Here is a 17357-nt window from a genome sequence, read left to right on the forward strand (position 1 = left end):
CAGATCACTTTTGTGCGAGTTGGATCGGCGAGAGCGCGTCTTGGGAGCTCAAGACACTTTGTCGACTATTTTCACTAGCCGACAGCTCTAAAGGAAGGTCGGCGCGATGGTTACCTTAGGCCTAAGATGGATTTCATGACTCAGGTGAACAAAGTGGCTTTTTCTTCCGCAAACAGGATATATGAATGTTCTATTTGTTTCTAATCTTGGTATTTCATTACTGCGCTTTCGTACATTGGCGCTCCTTGCAGTTTAAATACTTGGCGAAATGTTTAGCTGGGCCTTAGTGGAAGCAGAGCCGCTCGCGTCCTGCACCGACGCTGCTGGCGTTCTAGTCTGGCAGCCGTGGCCCGTCTCTGCTGTGTTGGTGTTCCGCTCCCGAACGTAGAAAATTCTACACTGATGCTACATTCATTCAAATGCCTTCGAACAGTAAGCGCTCGCGATACCTATCCGAAGGGACACTGTTTCGTTCCGAACAGCATTTTCAGTGCCGTCCTTCGTTCGCATTGCGGCCGAGGTTCTCGTAGGCAATATATGCATGTTAGGAAGGCTGATCTTGGCATGTAAGTACTTAAGTGAACAGGTGACTTTTAACTCACATTTCTAGCCAACAAGCAGTGCCATGTTGCGAGCGTCTCAGAACGCATCGTTATTAACTGCTTTTGTCCTGTCTGGCGTCTCCTTCCTCGATAGTCAAGAGGGTTTCAGAATGGGCTGTGTTTTTTACCTTGGTCTTATCGCGCTGTCCGTAAGTTTCGCGCTCCTTCCAATTTAAAGGTTTGGCCAAATGCTTCGCTGGGCCACTAAGGGACCAGAGACGCTCGCGTCCCGCACAGACGTTGTTGGCGGCTGCCATGTGGCAGTGAATGGTTGATCGCGAAAGATCGCTCACCCAATGAGTGCCGCGTGTCTGCCACAGCGTTGTCAGCGCTAACGCGTGGAGCCCACATCACTCTCTCTCACTCCACCCCACGTACAGGTGCCCCAAAAGTAATACGGAGCACGCGAGCTGTGGCCGAAATGGAAAAAACTGCATGCCAGCGCGCTCTATCAGTAGATGTGCGGCAAAGAGCGAAGGGGCGTCGGCACATCCGGCTGACCCATCTCAATAACTTGATGCTCGCGTTATCGCCTCAACGAGCGAAGCTGCGCTGCTACCATTACTGCCCGCCAGGGGTGCTTTCAATACCTCATGGTATGTTGCTCGTCCGGGCCGTGCAGTAATATTTGCCATCGACACCGTGCGCTTTATGCTTCGCCAGGAACTGCATTATCTTTGTCTGCGGAACAGCCGAAGTTTGTGCTACACATAGCGGCGAGTTTGTGCGGTGACGAGTATAAGCACTCGAGCAACGTTTTTGCTAATGCGGTGAAATTTGCTCTGTTTTCATTGTCACAAACTCGCCGCGAAGCGAAGAGCGAACCACGGCGGTCTGGCAGGCTGAATATAGTGGCATTCCTGAAAAAGCAAAAAATGCATTCTGCCAACCCAGCCAACCAAGTAATGTTCAGGGGATATCCATATAATATAATTTATAAAATATCAGATGTCCATATAATATTCTCACAAGTTCATATTATGTCCATAGAATATCCATATGAGCTTCATTTTGATAACAGTGGATGTTTATATAATGTCCATATTTTGGCCACATATGGTCACTCTGAGATATTTAATGGACGCTGAATAGATATTCATCCAATATTTTTGTGGGTTGTGGAGGGAGGTGCCGGGTTTTCTACGCTGAATGTAATGATGCTGTGTCAATATAACAAAGCACTGGGCAAGACCACCATTATTCTTATGTATCTTTATTACCCAGTCAGGTACCCCACCACTGTGACAAAGCCAAGGTGCAGGCACAATCCAAGCAAAATGAGGAATGGCGGACGCCTACTCTGGAGAGGTCCCCACTTGATTTCGAGTGGCCTGCGAATATAATAGAGCACAATACATAGTATTAAATAGTAGTCAAGTAATTAAAAAATGCACTTTGTGGAGAAAAACGTGTATGCTAAAGCAGTTTCTGCTTGGAAAAAATTTGCTCCAGAATGACACTACAGGCGAATACAAATGCAACTAGGAATCAAAACATTCAATGATGTGCTATTTGTACTAAATCACAGAACTTTTCAGAAAGTGACTGCATTTAGGCGCCATTTATCGTATGCTGTGCGATGTCAGTGCACGTTAAAGAACCCCAGGTGGTCGAAATTTCCTGAGCCCTTCGCTACGGCGTTCCTCATAGCCCGAGTGACTTTGGGACGTTAAACCCCATAAAACAATCTTCGATTCAAAACAGTCCTTATCATTCCAGCGGAGAGAGAACACAAATGGCAAACGTTTTCTAGGTATGGAAACTGCTAAAAAATTGGAAACAAAATTTTTAAAATCCAGATCTATGAAATTGTCACCCTAGGCATCTTCAAATCATTTTGAAGACAGATGTGATGTAAGGGCACATGGGCTCTAACCAGTCAGTGGTTAGGGCACTCGACTATTGAGCCTGGCAACCCAAGGTTTGATCCTGGCTGTGGAGGCTACGCAGGCATGGAAGGTGCTTGTGTAGCCTCCTTGCGTGCTACACAGGCACGCAAGATGCCTGTGTAGCAATGTCAGTGCATGATAAAAAGAACCCAGAGTGGTCAAAATTATCCACATCCCTCCACACAGTGTCCCTCATAGCCAGTTGCTTTTTGACGTTAAATCCCATGAACCAAATCAAACCGAATTCTGAGAAAAAAATGACATCAGTTATAGGGCCAAAATCTACCACCAAAACATTGGAGGTCACAGTGCCAAGCTTACGATTTTGTGAAATATATTTGCTCTTTCAGTTGTATACAAAGCGTTCTATCTGCTCAATTAATTAGCCTTAAATGAAACAATCTAAGCTACGCAGACTACGCTCCAAGCTTTGTGAATTTGCAGTGCACCTAATTGTGTAACAGGGGACTAAAAATGTTAGGCTACATGAGGCAGCAAACCAAAAAACTAATAGTGTGCACACAAATGCTCACAAAAATCAAAAGTATCTTTTTCCATAAAAGTGGATAACACGAGGTTTGGAATGTAACCTTTGGGTATGCCAGGTCTATGCAGACAAGCATACTTTTGGTCATCACTGTACACACAAAAACAGTCTCAAGCTCACAAAAGGTATAAGGGAATCAATTTGCCTCAGTTTTCTTTGCGTGCCTTTCCTGCAGCTTCTTCCGCCTGCAGGACGCATGCTGCAGCCATTTTTTTACCACTTCTTCTATCTCGGCCAGTGTTGTTGAGAACATCTTGTTCGATCGAACAGCATCTATGCAGAACGATAGGACACATTCAGTATGAAAGCACACATGGAAAAAAGAGCCATGAATGGTCGATATTGTAATAAGTCTGGTTGGTAGATCATAATCGGGGAATGCAGCATGAGGAAACACGGATGGGAACAAAATTGGAATGGGCTGGCACGTACTTTTTCATTGCCATTGTGAAAATTGTTTTCTAAATGCATCAGCATGCAATTAGATTTTGATATTACTTAAGCAATACTAGTTGGACTTCCATAAATTTTTGCTAAAAGTTGTGTAATGCATGCTAAAGTACTTCTATGCAGAAAGTCCAGGCAACTATTTGTAAAAATAACAAGAACAGGGTGCCTGGTTATGAGAAATGCTCATAAATTTGTAACAGAAAGTAAAGCTCCACATTCTAGAGAAAGCGTTACACAGTGTTACTGAATTCAGTCTGAAGTGATGCAGTGTCAGAACCATCAGTTATTAAGCAGTAGCTGACACAATCAGCAACAAAAAACAAGCAGAAACAACACTAAATGAACTGCTAATACAGGTCAGAAAAAGTTAACATGCTAAAGCACATCCTTGAGGCATGCCTGAAAGGATTGGAACACCATAAGAGTTGGTTGCATTAACAGTCAAATGATGTGCAGTTAGAAAGAAAGTCAGCGACCCTGTAGAAAACCAAATAGTTATTGTTGAGGTGCCTTAGCCTTATTGTAGAAACCTGGAGTTTAACATAGAAACATGCCTTGGAGACGTCTAAAATCAAAGCTCTTTCCAGACCCAGAAGCTATAAATGTATGTTAATCATTACCGAACATTATAAATTGTGCTTCATGAAAGCATTTGCGGAACCAAAGTTGGGACATGTGAGAAAACAGGTTTAACTCAAGTGAGTTAATTTCGCCAGTGAAACGTGATTGCTTGAATTTTTATGCGTTATGTTAAGACGAAAGATGTGGCAGTAGTTGGCAATTAGCCTGTCTTTAATGAAGAACTAGAATATATTTGGTGAAAGCTATTTGCTTTCCATAGGTCACGACTAATAACCTAAGAATGAAGCACGAAAAACAGTTTCATACCAGCTCTTTGTCTTGATGGAGCAAATGCAGCTAGTGAGTGACAACATACAGACAGCCTCTTTTCTGAACATACTCTCCAAAATACCTGAAAATGAACAGGAGAGAAGAATGGTCACACCCAGTTGCATTACAGGTTTACAATTTGCAACTCTCATTTTATATAATGTAACCCCGTACTGGGGCACACGAACAGTAGCAAGAATTTTCACAGCACTACTTGCATTGACACACTGCAATAAAAAGAAATTTTCAGCAAAAGTCATAGAAACCACAAGCTGAAAGACAAAAATAGTCAAGAACCAAATATCATGAAGTGAGCAACAACTGAAATGGGAGAAAATTACAAGTAAGAAAGAACCCACAAAGGTTTTTTTAAAAGCACAAAGATGAAAAAGCAATGTCAGACCGCAAAAGGCAAATTTAAACAGAAGAGCTTGACTTAAAACAAAGCCCATTTAGTTTTGAAGAGAAGAGCAGCAACGAAAGGGGACCTGTTAGCAAATTTTACACCAACACAAGATCTGCCAAAACTGTCTTCTTGAGCCGCCGGAGACTGGAAACTGTCTACCTTTGTAGTGAGGGTCATAGCATGCCAGGCGGCCGCCACAGGCATTCCCGCGCCACTACTGTACCATGTCTCCGCTTCGGGGACAAATCCAGTTAACTAAACGCCACGCATTTTTAAGCTATCTATGCACTCCACGAACTGATAAGCCGGCTGGTGAAATCGCCAGCACGAAAACTGCACAACTGCAACTGCACTAACACTTGTTTGAAAGAAAAGTGTGCAAAAACTCACCATTATTGCCGTCCTTCACGTAGTCCCCCTGTACACTGCACAATGCTGGCACAGGACGGTATACGACGCGCACAAGCTTGCCGCCACAACGAAGAAAATGTGAACACGCGAAAAAATAAAATGTGCAAAGGAACGCTGAAAGCATAGAGTTTCTTACTATGGCTGAAAGGAACCAAGAAAACATCGCTTCGCGGCCGCCGCGGCTAATGATGATGCCCATGGCCGTTGGACTGCCTAATGTCAATAGAGTTCTAGTTACGGTTCTGGTTTGAAATTCGCGGCGTTTGTGGCTTTCCGTCTAACTTGAGACGTTTCTTCAAATAATCGTACTGCACATGCATTTGCTTGCATAAAATAAAATCAAAGCATGTAATTGCTGACTGCTTAAATAATTCATTCCTGAAAACTTCAGATTGCGAAACCAAGAAAAATTAAAATCTAAAGGCAACATAATTTTAATGTGTTTCCTGGTAAGCTGTTTGCAAATTTCCAAATCTTCCACTGTGCTGAAAGAAAAACATGTATGAATGTCATCTGAATATCCACTAACTGATATCTGAATCCGATAGTCCTCTCAATATGCAGAGGATATCATACATAGACATTGGACGTTAGGTCCATTAGTGGACATCCTCTGCATATTCATGGTTTGCTGGGAAACGCCACTTTCTACACGGCGCGGACAAACAACAAACCCTTGCATGATGTATTGAAAGCGCCCCTAGCGAGCACTGATGGTAGCAGCGCAACTTCGCTCGTGGTGGCGATAACGCGAGCATCAAGTTATCTAGATGGGTCCGCCGGATGTGCCGACGTCCCTTCGCTCTTTGCCGCGCATCTGCTGATAGAGCGCGCTGGCATGCAGTTTTTTTCCATTTCGGCCACCGCTCGCGTGCTCCGTATTACTTTTGGGGCACCTGTACATACCTATAAGCGCGATTCAGGCGTCCACTGACCCAGGCAGCCAGTTATTAAGTCTTGCAGCCCTTTTCCGTCTCTGCTGAGTTGGCGTTACAGTCGCGAACATAGCCCATTCTCCACTCATGCTACGGTGCTAGATTTTATCAAATGACTTTGAACGGTAAGCGTTCGCGACCCGTGTCCGACGGTACACTTTCTGCTTCCGAGCAGCGGCGTCCTTCGCTCGCATTTGTGTCCGTTTTTGTGGACGATAGATGCATATTAAGAAGGCTCATCGTGGCATGTAAGCATAGCTACGAGAGTAGGTGACGTTTAAGCTCACATTCGTGTTCCTTGCGAACAAGTGGTAGCATGTATAGCGAGCGTCTCTTGGAACGCATCGTTTTAAAGTGTTTTCGTGCCGCTTGGCATCTCTCTCTCCAGTCACTCGATACCAGCAAAAGTATGCACTACTTTGCTTGCGTTACCCTTCCAAACGAAAGCGTATACAGCACGATAGTCGCGTCCTTTCGGCGTTACTTAATTGCAGTCGATGCCCCCAAGTATAGGGGAAGAGGATTTATTGTTACAAAATAGATGGCTGCCCGTGCGTGTTCGCTGTTCTGGAAGCGGGTTAGGTTCGGTAAAAATCGCTGATATCTCCAATTTCTTTGATCCCCCCCACAGTAGCCTTGTGCCTATAGCTCAAAATGAAGTATTTTCAATGAATTTCTTTCATAAACCCAAGGATGTCGACCGTGCACTTTGGCTGCTGCCATGCTAAGAATACTCTCAGAACTATCGAATATATGCTCTTTTGTTCTTGCTGTTTTTTAAAAGTAGTGTCCTTCGGTTTCTACGGTGACGTATGCATTTGTATTGAGCACGAACTGATGCTGAATTCACAGCAGCTATGGAAGACTGAGTGAACATGAAACATTGCAGCAGCGCAGTCTAAAGAGCATAACCTCGAGTTTTGAGCGTTGTTACGCCACCACACGGTGAAGTACATTTGAGGAATCGCGGCCTCGACAGGGGCGTTCGTCATAACGAAATATTTTGTTATTCCTGCAGGCGACAAAATTTTTGTTTATTGCGTGGCAATGGCCTCCTGCCACCATCCCTCTGCCACCACCAGCCACTGTAGACGTAGCCAGATGGGTCGCCAGCAGCAGCAGCCACACACGGGCCAAAGCGAACAACACTTGCGGAGGCAGAGTGACAATGAAAGCCTGGCCGGAGCTGTCGACAGTTCACACCAGAGCTTCGTGCAACGGCCAGCTTTTTCCTGTGGTGATCTCCTTTCAACAGGGTTACCGGAAGTGTTGTGCGGAGAAGCCCGACTGCTGCGCTTCCACGAGGCTAGGTCGTCGATGAGTCAACATCCTATGGACGCGTCTACGGACCAGGAGCGTTCTCCTGCAAGGCCTCGTAGCAAGCGTGTGAGGATCCGCCGCCAAGGGTAATGACCTTTTTCATGGCCCGATTGTGTGCCTCGCTGTCGGGTCCTCAACGCCCCGCTATCTGAGGGTTCCGCTCAGCTCGGATGACTTCGCCCTCGCCAGCTACTACCAACAGGTGTAGCTAGAGGGCGGCTGGGTCCAACAAACGTTGGCGCTACGGGACCCCGACGAGGCACATCGATCAGCGGACAACGCGGGGGTCGCTGCGTCACAGACACCACATCCCATGGGGCGAGCGCTGAAGGCTGTGGCGACGCTCAGGTGGCGCTTCCGCGACTGCGGGGAAGCGGATGCCTCGTCTACTACGCGCCGCTGGCGACAGGCGTCAGTACTGTTGCGCACCCCTTTCGGGATACGTGCAAACGTATATGCGGCGAGAAAATCATTGCTGCTCCTTTCACGCAGATTAAACGTTGTAGATTGGACTGTGTCGCTATTTTATTTGAGACTGATGTTGGCAGAGAGAGGAAGAATATTTTCTTCTCGGCGTCACATTAAGCTCCGAGAGACCTATTAACACTAGGTGGTCAGCCTGAAGTGTCCAAAGCCATGTGGTGGATGGGGCATTTGAAGAGCCAGTTTTATTAACTTTACATAATGATAGAGGGAGAGCAGTATTCGGAGCGCGCCAGAAGCACCACCGAACTATTCTTCAATCTTGACCCGCAGCTTTCAATGCTCCAGTGTTCGTTATCCACGTCCGAGAATATCTGATTAGCCCTTGCCATCGACGAAGCCAGCTATGCCTCGGCAGGAGTTTAAGTTCTCGCTATTTTCAAAAGCGCTCCCCGTTGGTTTCCTATGGCACTTTTAAGTGCCCGATGAGATCCATGGAAACACTTGAAAAAAAAAAAAAAGATTTTACTATATATCAGAAGAATTGGCCATTACCTTCAATATTTCCGCGACATAATCTTGCAATGATCTAATTTTCAGAATTCCGATAATGTTGGGCATGAGGTGCATGACAAGCTGCTGGCTACGTCTGTTTCGTGTTGTCTGTGTTGGCAGTGTTTCTTTCCATTGTCTGCGCTTTAGCATTGCTAATCACGAAATATTGTGAGAAACGGTTTTTCCAGCAGTACTCCGCATACACTTACCTGAAACAGGGATTGAAGGGTCCACTGTACCTCGGAAGCCAGCTACAGTGCCAGCCAAGGAGGTTTACAACATTAATTGGCAGGCCCGATCTAGGCGGCCCTGCTTGAACCACTTGCTCCAAAGTGCGCTATATTAAGTGACACATTTTTTGTGGGCACGCATATCGCAACTCTGAATTAACCACTTTCTTTTTAAACGACCTTGTCGCCAACTGTTTGCGTGGGTGCTCGTTTCTTTTTTCCCTGCTGGGCAAAGAAGACCGGCCGGAAAGGTAAAATAGTCAATGCACCCTGGCCAATCCGCCTACGTGGGTATGTGCCATTAGGACCTAGGACATCATCATCATTACATAAGCCCGAAAACACATTTGGGCCTCCTCTTAGAAATTGAGCCTATCAAAATTTGCGCCCATTTAAACAAAAGAAAAAACTTGTTCAGTGATCTGAAAGAAGCGAAAAATAAATGCATGTGATCTGAAGGGAGCGAAAAAAAATTCGCTGTGGTTTGACCAATGGCCATCCCGAGTAGAGCTGCCGAAGCAACGGCGCGGAAATCGCGTTAACGCCAACGCCATGAACGCCGACGGCCTATTGCTTCTGCGCCGCGTTTCTGGCGGCAAACGTCAATTCCTGCAGCCCACATCTCTCTCTCGCCCCGCGTACTAGTATATACAAGGAAGATTCAGGTGTCCACTGACCCAAAACAAAGAAAAGGCGCATTACTGCCCTCTTGGAACAGTGGACACCTCAGTCGTACCTTAACTACATGGTGGTAGTGACGCATGTGTGCTGCTTGCGTTGGATAGGCCGTCGACGTTCGTTGTCTTCGTTGGTGTTGGCGTTGACAACGTTTTACACTCCGATCATTTTAAGGTAAAGAAGTGCACATAATGGCTCCCTGGGTTAGTGGACGCCTGAATCGTGCTTGTAGGAACGTGGGGTGATGAGAGAGAGATGTGGGCGGTGCGCTGCTTTCCAGATGTGCGCCATGTGACGTCACTTGCTCCTCGAGCATGAGCAGTTATGCATGCTGGCAACATGTGCCATTAAGCCTGAGGACATCATCATCATCAACGTTAGCATTGACATCGCGTTCTTTCATTCCTCTGGAAGATCGCGCCACTGCTGCTTCCCGTGCTGACAGTAGTACAGTCCAACGTTGGCACTATCTCCCGAGTGGAACATCTTTCAGAGTAAGGGGAGTTTCTTTTCTCTTTTTGTTGCGCACCCTTCCGCATCGTTCCTCTGACAAAAATTTTCGAGAGCTCAGATACTTTGTCCACTATTTTCACTAACCGACAGCTCTGAAGGGAGGTCGACGCGATGGTTACCTTAGGCCTAAGATGGAATTCATGACTCAGGCGAACAAAGTGGATTTTTCTTCTGCAAAGAGGATTTATGAATGGTCTAGTTTTTTCTAATCTTGGTATATCATTGCTGCGCTTTCGTGCGCTCGCGCTCCTTGCAGTTTAAATACTTCGCCCAATGCTTCGCTGGGCCTCAGTGAAAGCAGAGCCGCTCGCGTCCCGTACAGACGCTGCTGGCGTCCTAGTCTGGCAGCTGTAGCCCGTCTCGGCTGCGTTGGCGTTTCACTCCCGAACATAATAGCCAATTCTACAGTGACGCTACATTCATTCAAATGCCTTCGAACGGTAAGCGCTCGCGATACCTGTCCGACGATGCACTGGTTCCGAACATTTTCAGCGGCGTCCTTCGTTCGCATTTCTTTCCAAGTTATAGTAGGCAATATAAGCATGTTAGGAAGGCTGATCTTGGCATGTAAGTGCCTAAGTGAATAGATGACTTTTAACTCACATTCGTGTTTCAAGCGAACAAGAAGTGCCATGATGCATTTAGGAAGCTGATCTTAGCATGTAAGTGCCTAAGTGTACAGGTGACTTAACTAGCATTCGTGTTTCTAGCGAACAAGAAGTGCCATGATGCATTTAGGAAGGCTGATCTTGGCATGTAAGTGCCTAAGTGAACAGGTGACTTAACTAACATTCTTGTTTCTAGCGAACAAGAAGTGCCATGTTGCGAGCGTCTCCTGGAACGCATCGTTCTTAACTGCTTTCGTTCTGTTTGGTGTCTCCTTGCCCGATAGTCAAGAGGGTTTCAGAATGGGCTGTTTGTTTGTAACCTTGGTCGGATCGCGCTATCCGTACGTTTCGCGCTCCCTGCAATTTAAATATGCCAAATGCTTCGCTGTGCCACTGAGGGAGCAGAGAAGCTCGCGTCCTGCACAGACGCTGTTGGCCACCCGCGGTTGGCGATTGCCAGGTGGCTGTGAATGGTTGGTTGACCGCGAGAGTTAGCTCACACAATGAACGCTACGGCCTATTGCTGCAGTGCTGTGTGTTTGCTACAACATTAGAGAGTTTTAGTATAGCGTTAGCTTGATAGCGGACCTAAGGGAAATTACGTTAGCGTGCCGCAAGCAACTTATCCCCACAGAGAGTTTTAGTATAGCGTTTTGAAAACGTTAAACGCCATCTGCTTGACGTGCATGTCAACGGTCCTTCTTAAATGGTCGACACTGCCGCTAACTTGCCAAAGTATAATATTTTCGAGTTTTTTAAACGAATTATTAGTGCAGCGTTCATTTTCGTCTGCGAAATGACCCAGAAATTGAAATAAAATGAAATAAAAACGTAACACAGTGGCGCCATCTAGTAAAGGCATTTTTAACTACAAGCCGTTGGAGCAAGAATATTTGCCATCACATGACGTCTAATGTTGAAAAAACGTTTGTAAATTGAATATAAACTCTCTTTATATAATTTAAGTCCATAAAAACCACGAAAAACCTCCAAATCTATTTTTGTCTAGTTCTAGACGTTTTTGCTATGTTTCTGCTGCGTTTCGGGCCGTTGCAGACGGTAGCAGTGCAGCTGGAGGTTCCATTAGGCTTGCGCGCTCCAGAATCAAGAGCGTATCTCAAAAACTGGGCTGAATTGCAGTTTAAACTTTATCGTAGAAGCAAGGTAAGTCATAGCGAAAAGCAAAAACACCAGTAGTTGCCGCTAAACACGCCGACCGGAATCGCAAGAGCTGCTGAATCGGCTGAAGCGGGCGCCTTTCGCTTGAAAGGACGCCGCCATGTTTTCACGCTAAGGGCGCAAAATCCGCAACAGCCGTAACGCTAACCTCTGAAAATTGCGTTCGTACGCTAACGCTATTTCCCCGTTAGCGTTCTGCGCATGCGCACTCGGGACCCGCTATTCCTCTATGCACTCAATAGAGAGTTTTAGTATTGCGGGCTTTGCGTAATTGCGTGCATAGCGGAATAGCGGGTCCAGAGTGCGCATGCGCAGAACGCTAACGGGGAAATAGCGTTAGCGTACGCACGCAATTTTCAGAATTTAGCGTTGCGGCTTTTGCGCCCTTAGCGTGGAAACATGGCAGCGTCCTTTCAAGCGAGAGCCGCCCGCTTCAACCGATTCAGCAGCTCTTGCGATTCCGGTCGGCATGTTTACCGGCAACTACTGGTGTTGTTGGTTTTCGCTATGACTTACCTTGCTTCGACGATAAAGTTTAAGCTGCAATTCAGCCCAGTTTTTGAGATACGCTCTCGATTCTGGAGCGCGCAAGCCTAATGGAAACTCAAGCTGCACTGCTACCGTCTGCAACGGCCCGAAACGCAGCAGAAACCTAGCAAAAACGTCTGGAACGAGACAGAAATAGATTTGGAGGTTTTTCGTGATGTTTTATGGACTTAAATTATGTAAAAAGAGTTTCTATTAAATTTACATAAGTTTTTTGAACATTAGACGTCATGTGATGGCAAATATTCTTGCTCCAACGGCTTGTAGTTAACATTGCCTTTACTAGATGGCGTTATTGTTTTACGTTTTTATTTTATTTTATTGTAATTTCGGGGTCATTTTGCAGACGAAAATGAACACTGCACTAATAATTCGTATAAAAAATTCGGAAATATTATAATTTCGCAAGTTAGCGGCCGTGTCGACCATTTTAGAAGGACCATTCGCATCCATGTCAAGCAGATGGCGTTTAACGTTTTCAAAACGCTATACTAAAACTGTCTGTGGGGATAAGTTGCTTGCGGCACGCTAACGTAATTTCCCTTAGGTCCGCTATCACGCTAACGCTATACTAAAACTCTCTAATTACGCAAAGCCCGCAATACTAGAACTCTCTATTGTCAGCGCTAACGTATGCAGCCCACATCTGTCTCACCAATCCACGCACTATGTCAAAGCTCGATAGAGGCGTCCACTGACCCAGTCTTGCAGCCGTTCCCCTCTCTTCCGCGTTGGCGTTTCAGCCGAGAACATAGCCAATTCTCCGCTGATGCTACGATGCTATATTTTTTCAAATGCCTTTGAACAGTAGGCGTTCGCGAACCGTGTCCGACGGTACAATTTTTGCTTCCGAGCAGCGGCGTCCTTCGTTCGAATTGTGTCCCAGTTTTTGTGGACGATAGATTCATGTTAAGAAGGCTCATCGTGGCATGTAAGCATAGCTACGCGAGTAGCAGACGTTTAATTTTGTTTTTGCTGTTTTTGAAAAGTAATTCCCTTCGGTTCATACGGTGACGTATGCATTTGTATTAAGCACGAACTGATGCTGAATTTACAGGAGCTATGGAAGACTGAGTGAACATGAAAGACTGTAGCTGCACAGTCCAAAGAGCATAATCTCGAGTTGTGAGCTTTGTTACGCCACTACATAGTGAAACACATTTCAGGAATCACGTCCTCGACAAAGACGTAGGTCATAACGGATTATTTTGTTTTTCCTGCAGGCGACAGAATTTGTGTTTATTTCGGCCCAATGGCCTCCTGCCACCACTTCTCTGCCACCACCAGCCACTGTGGACGTAGCCAGATGGGCTGCCAGACGCAGCAGCTACACACGGACCAAAGCGAACAACACTTGCGGAGGCAGAGTGACGACGAAGGCCTCGCCGGAGCTGTCGACAGTTTACACCAGAGCTTCGTGCAACGGCCAGCTTTTTCCTCTGCGGGTCTCCTTTCAACAGGGTTACCGGAGGTGTTGTGCGGAGAAGCCCGGCTGCTGCGTTTCCACGAGGCTACATGGTCAACGAGCCAGCATCCTCTGAACGCGTCTACGGAGCAGGAGCGTTCGCCGGGAAGGCCTCGTAGCAATCGTGCGAGGCTCTACCTGCAAGGGTAATGGCCTTCTCCGTCACCCGCTCGTGTGCCTCGCTGACGGGACCTGAACGCCCCGGTATGTGAGGGTTCCGCGCAGCTCGGAAGAATCCGTCCTCTCCAGCTACGACCTATAGGTGTAGGTGCTGAGCGGCCGGTTCCAACAAACCTCGGTGCTCCGGGGTCCAGACGGAAGTTCATCCAGCCAGAGAAGAACACGGACGCGCCTACGTCTATGACCACGGGTTACCGCCGGAGGCTATGGCGTCGCTCAGGTGGTGCAGAGGTGATAGTGGACCGCAAATTACTGCCGGACCTTCAACGCACTATTAAATGTTTCAGATTGGACATTGTGGCTCTTTTATTGAATGCTGATGTTAACAAATAGGGGAAGAATGTCACCTCCTCCTTGTCGTAAGATTAGTCGCCGAGCTACCTATTAACGCTAGGTGGTCAGCCAGTAGACCTGACCGCATCCAACTCCATGTGGTGGATGGAGCGCGATGTAAAGATCTCCTTAATTTGATAAATAGGCTGGAGGCTGCCAGGACGCAAGACAATGCTCTAGTGGCCCTTACCCACGTCCGCCAACATCCTATTAGCCTTGCCATCGGCGAAATCAACTATGACGCGGCAAGGAAATTTAATGCTCATGCACTAATCTTGAGGGCGAAAAAGCGTGCGATACCAGTTGTGATAGTTCATGCATAAAGTTCTTTTTATTGCCGCCCAACCTGTCCCACTCCCGATGATTGCGCGGTGGCTCAGTGGTTAACAAAAAAGTTGCGTGACTTTGCTGTGACATCATCACTTATTATCACCATTATTACTTCATCGTTTTCATCTTGAATCTTATTTGCCTTAATTCATTTTGTTAATAACCATTAATTACTCATCTTAATTATCAATAAAATAACGGCATCGCGTCATCAATTTTTATGACATATTAATCCACTAATTTATTACTCACTTGAATTGAACTGACAATCACATATTCAGGTTGTGACGTCATAGTGCGGACACATTTTGCACTCCAAACAAGCATGTAGAAACTACACAAGAGGCACTCTAGCACGCTTTCAGCGATTCCAACGTCTCCACTCCTTGAGCCATGAGCCTCTCCTTGCTGCAGGGGGTTTTCAACACCTGGCATTTCCTTGGAGTGTGCGGATGTGCAGTTCGAGGCAGTGTGAGGTGTCCATGACCCTTTTGCGCTGCAGGATACCGCGGCTTAATCTTTATTTATGCCGATCGGGGTTTTCGATATCCAACCTTTGTGGGTCTTGTGGCGAAATTGAGTCTATAGAACAATTTTTCCTCTCCTGTCTGCGGCTCGCTGCTCTCCGTAGAATTTACTTGGAGATCCCCCTCGCTCGGCTTGGGCTACCTCTATCTATTCCGATTCTCCTATCCTTCAGGGCAAGCGCCAAGGGATATGCCCTGAAACCAGAGTGCGATATATTCACGATTATATAATTGCATCTGGGAGATTCCTCTGCTAGAATGTGAATTCACTACTTTTCCTTCTCCGTATTTTTTTGTTTTGTACAAATTCTAACTTTGTGTCCCAAAATTATCAAAATACTCCATTCCCTGTACATGAGTGCGTTTGTATTCGCTATGCACCCTTTCTAATCCCCCGCCGTGGGTATGTGCCATTAAGCCTGAGGACATCATCATCATCAAATGGATGCTAGATATCCATGCTGGCAACATTTGCATTGACGGTGGGTGCTCCTTTTATTCCACTTTAAGATCGTGCAGCTACAACAGCTGCTTCCCGTGCTCGCAATGTACTGCTACAGACTTCTGAGGGGGACGACGTCTTTCTGAGTGAGTGAAGTTTCTTTTCTTTTGGTGTGTTCGCTCCCTTTAGTATAGTTCTTCCGGGAGAAATTTACGGGACTTGAGTTCCGTTGTCCACTATTTCCTCTGATCGACAGCTCTCAGGCGAGGTCGACGCGAGGGTTGCATTAGGCCTAAGATAGAGTTCATGAAGCTCGCACTCAGGTTAACAACATTGCTTTTTCTTCTGCAAAGATGTTTTCGGAATGGGCCAGTTGTTTGTAACCTTGGTTCTATTGCGTTATCCGTACTTTTCGCGCTCCTTTTATTTTGATTGACCAAAGGCTTGGTTGGGCCTCTGTGGAAGTAGAGACGCTCGCGTCCCGCGCAGACACTCCTGGCGACTAAAGTCTGGCAGCCATTTCCCGTCTATGCCTCGTTGGCGTTTCACTACCGAGCACAGACAATTCTCTACTAATGCTGCATTCATTCCAGCGCCTTCGGACAGTAAGCGCTCGCGATAGCTGTCCGATGAGAAACTATTCGGTCCCGAACAGCGGCGTTCTGCGGCGTTCAGCGTTCAGCGGCGTTCTGCGTTCGCATTTGTGTCCACGTTCTGGCAGACAATAGCCGGATGTTAGGAGGGCTCATCATGGCATGAAAGTATAGCTACGTGAATAGGCGATGTTTCAGCTCACAATCGTGTTTCTTGCGAACAAGTGGTGGCATGTATAGCGAGCGTCTCTTGGAACGCGTCAACTGTTTCCGGGCCGTTTGGCGTCTCCTTGCTTCTATATTCACTCAGTGATGTCAGCAAAAATATTTGCACTGCTTTGTGGACGTGATCCTTCCAATAGACAGCGTATGCAACACAATAATCTCGTCCTTTCGGCGTACTTAATTGCACCCGACGATTCCAAGTATATAAGGGAGGAAGCTTCACTGTTACGGAATGGGTGGGGGCGTTCTTTATCTTGGCGGCGGGTGAAGTTCGGCAATAATCACCGTAGTTGCAGATATCTCCAATTCCTTTGCTCCCTCGACAGTGACCTTTTGCCTTCAGTTCAAAATAAAGGATTTTCAATGAATTCATTTCATAGGTCCAAAGATGTCGACCGTGCGCTCTTGCTGTAGCGTTGCTATGCATCCTCTCAGAACAATATGCTCCTTCGTTGTGCTTGCGGTTTCTTAAAAGCTGTGTCCTTCGATTTATACAGTGACATGCGCTTACATTAAGCACGAACTGACGCTGAATTTACAGCAGTCATGGAGACTGATTGAACGTAACACTGCAGCAGCAGTCTAAGGAGCACGACCTCGAAATGTGAGCATTGTCACGCCCCCGCGCGGTGAAATACATTTCAGGCATCGCGCCCTGAACAGGGGCGTTCATCATAACGGATTATTTTGTTTTTCCTGCAGGCGATAAAATTTGTGCTGATCGCATCGCGATGGCCTCCTGCCACCACCCCTGTGCCACCACCAGCCAAGGCAGACGCAGCCAGATGGGCCGCCAGACGCAGCAGCCACACACGGACCAAAGGGAACAGCACTTGCGGAGGCAGAGTGACAATGAAGGCCTGGCCGGAGCTGTCGACAGTTTACACCAGAGCTTCGTGCAACGGCCAGCCTTTTCCTCTGCGGAACGCTTTTCAGCGGAGTTTCCGCAAGTGTTGTGTGAAGAAGCCCGGCTGCTGCGTTTCCACGAGGCTACATCGTCGATGAGCCAACATCCTGTGGACGCGTCTACGGAGCAGGAGCGTTCGCCTGCAAGGCCACGTAGCAAGCGTGCGAGGTTC

At 46.8% G+C, this 17357-nt stretch overlaps 3 protein-coding genes across 5 annotated transcripts in view; all 3 read left to right on the forward strand.

Moving 5' to 3' along the window:
- Positions 1-17357, forward strand: part of LOC149342185 (uncharacterized) — a 93326-nt gene that overhangs the window by 37737 nt on the left and 38232 nt on the right. The window lies entirely within an intron of this gene.
- LOC149342187 (uncharacterized) overlaps positions 1-17357 on the forward strand; it is a 47334-nt gene that overhangs the window by 1628 nt on the left and 28349 nt on the right. Inside the window, exon 2 of one of the 2 annotated variants that reach the window (XM_089544458.1) lies at positions 7150-9831. The exons of the other annotated variant lie outside the window; for it this stretch is intronic. The gene's annotated coding sequence lies outside the window, so the exon portion shown is untranslated. The remainder of the gene's footprint in view (positions 1-7149; positions 9832-17357) is intronic. 2 annotated transcript variants of the gene reach the window in all.
- On the forward strand, positions 9847-17276 carry LOC149342188 (uncharacterized). Of its 2 annotated transcripts, none has more exons than XM_089544463.1 (3): positions 9847-10290; positions 13407-13794; positions 16981-17276. In XM_089544463.1, the coding sequence occupies exons 1-3, from the start codon at positions 10278-10280 to the stop codon at positions 16985-16987; spliced, it is 408 nt and encodes a 135-aa protein (XP_089400589.1). In that variant the 5' UTR covers positions 9847-10277; the 3' UTR covers positions 16988-17276. The 2 variants fall into 2 exon arrangements, with proteins under 2 accessions (XP_089400589.1, XP_089400588.1); XM_089544462.1 differs by lacking the exon at positions 9847-10290 and adding an exon at positions 12598-13114.

This window comes from Amblyomma mixtum, chromosome 5 (assembly GCF_055824585.1).
Source record: "Amblyomma mixtum isolate Tamu chromosome 5, ASM5582458v1, whole genome shotgun sequence".
Taxonomy (NCBI): domain Eukaryota; kingdom Metazoa; phylum Arthropoda; class Arachnida; order Ixodida; family Ixodidae; genus Amblyomma; species Amblyomma mixtum.

What these genes read in the sequence shown, in the direction of transcription:
- LOC149342188 (XM_089544462.1), top strand. Translation starts at nt 13,090, where the DNA reads ATGTTAAGAAGGCTCATCGTGGCAT. An exon ending in AAGAAGGCTCATCGTGGCAT is followed by an intron (nt 13,115 to 13,406) that starts GTAAGCATAGCT and finishes TTTTTCCTGCAG; the next exon opens with GCGACAGAATTTGTGTTTAT.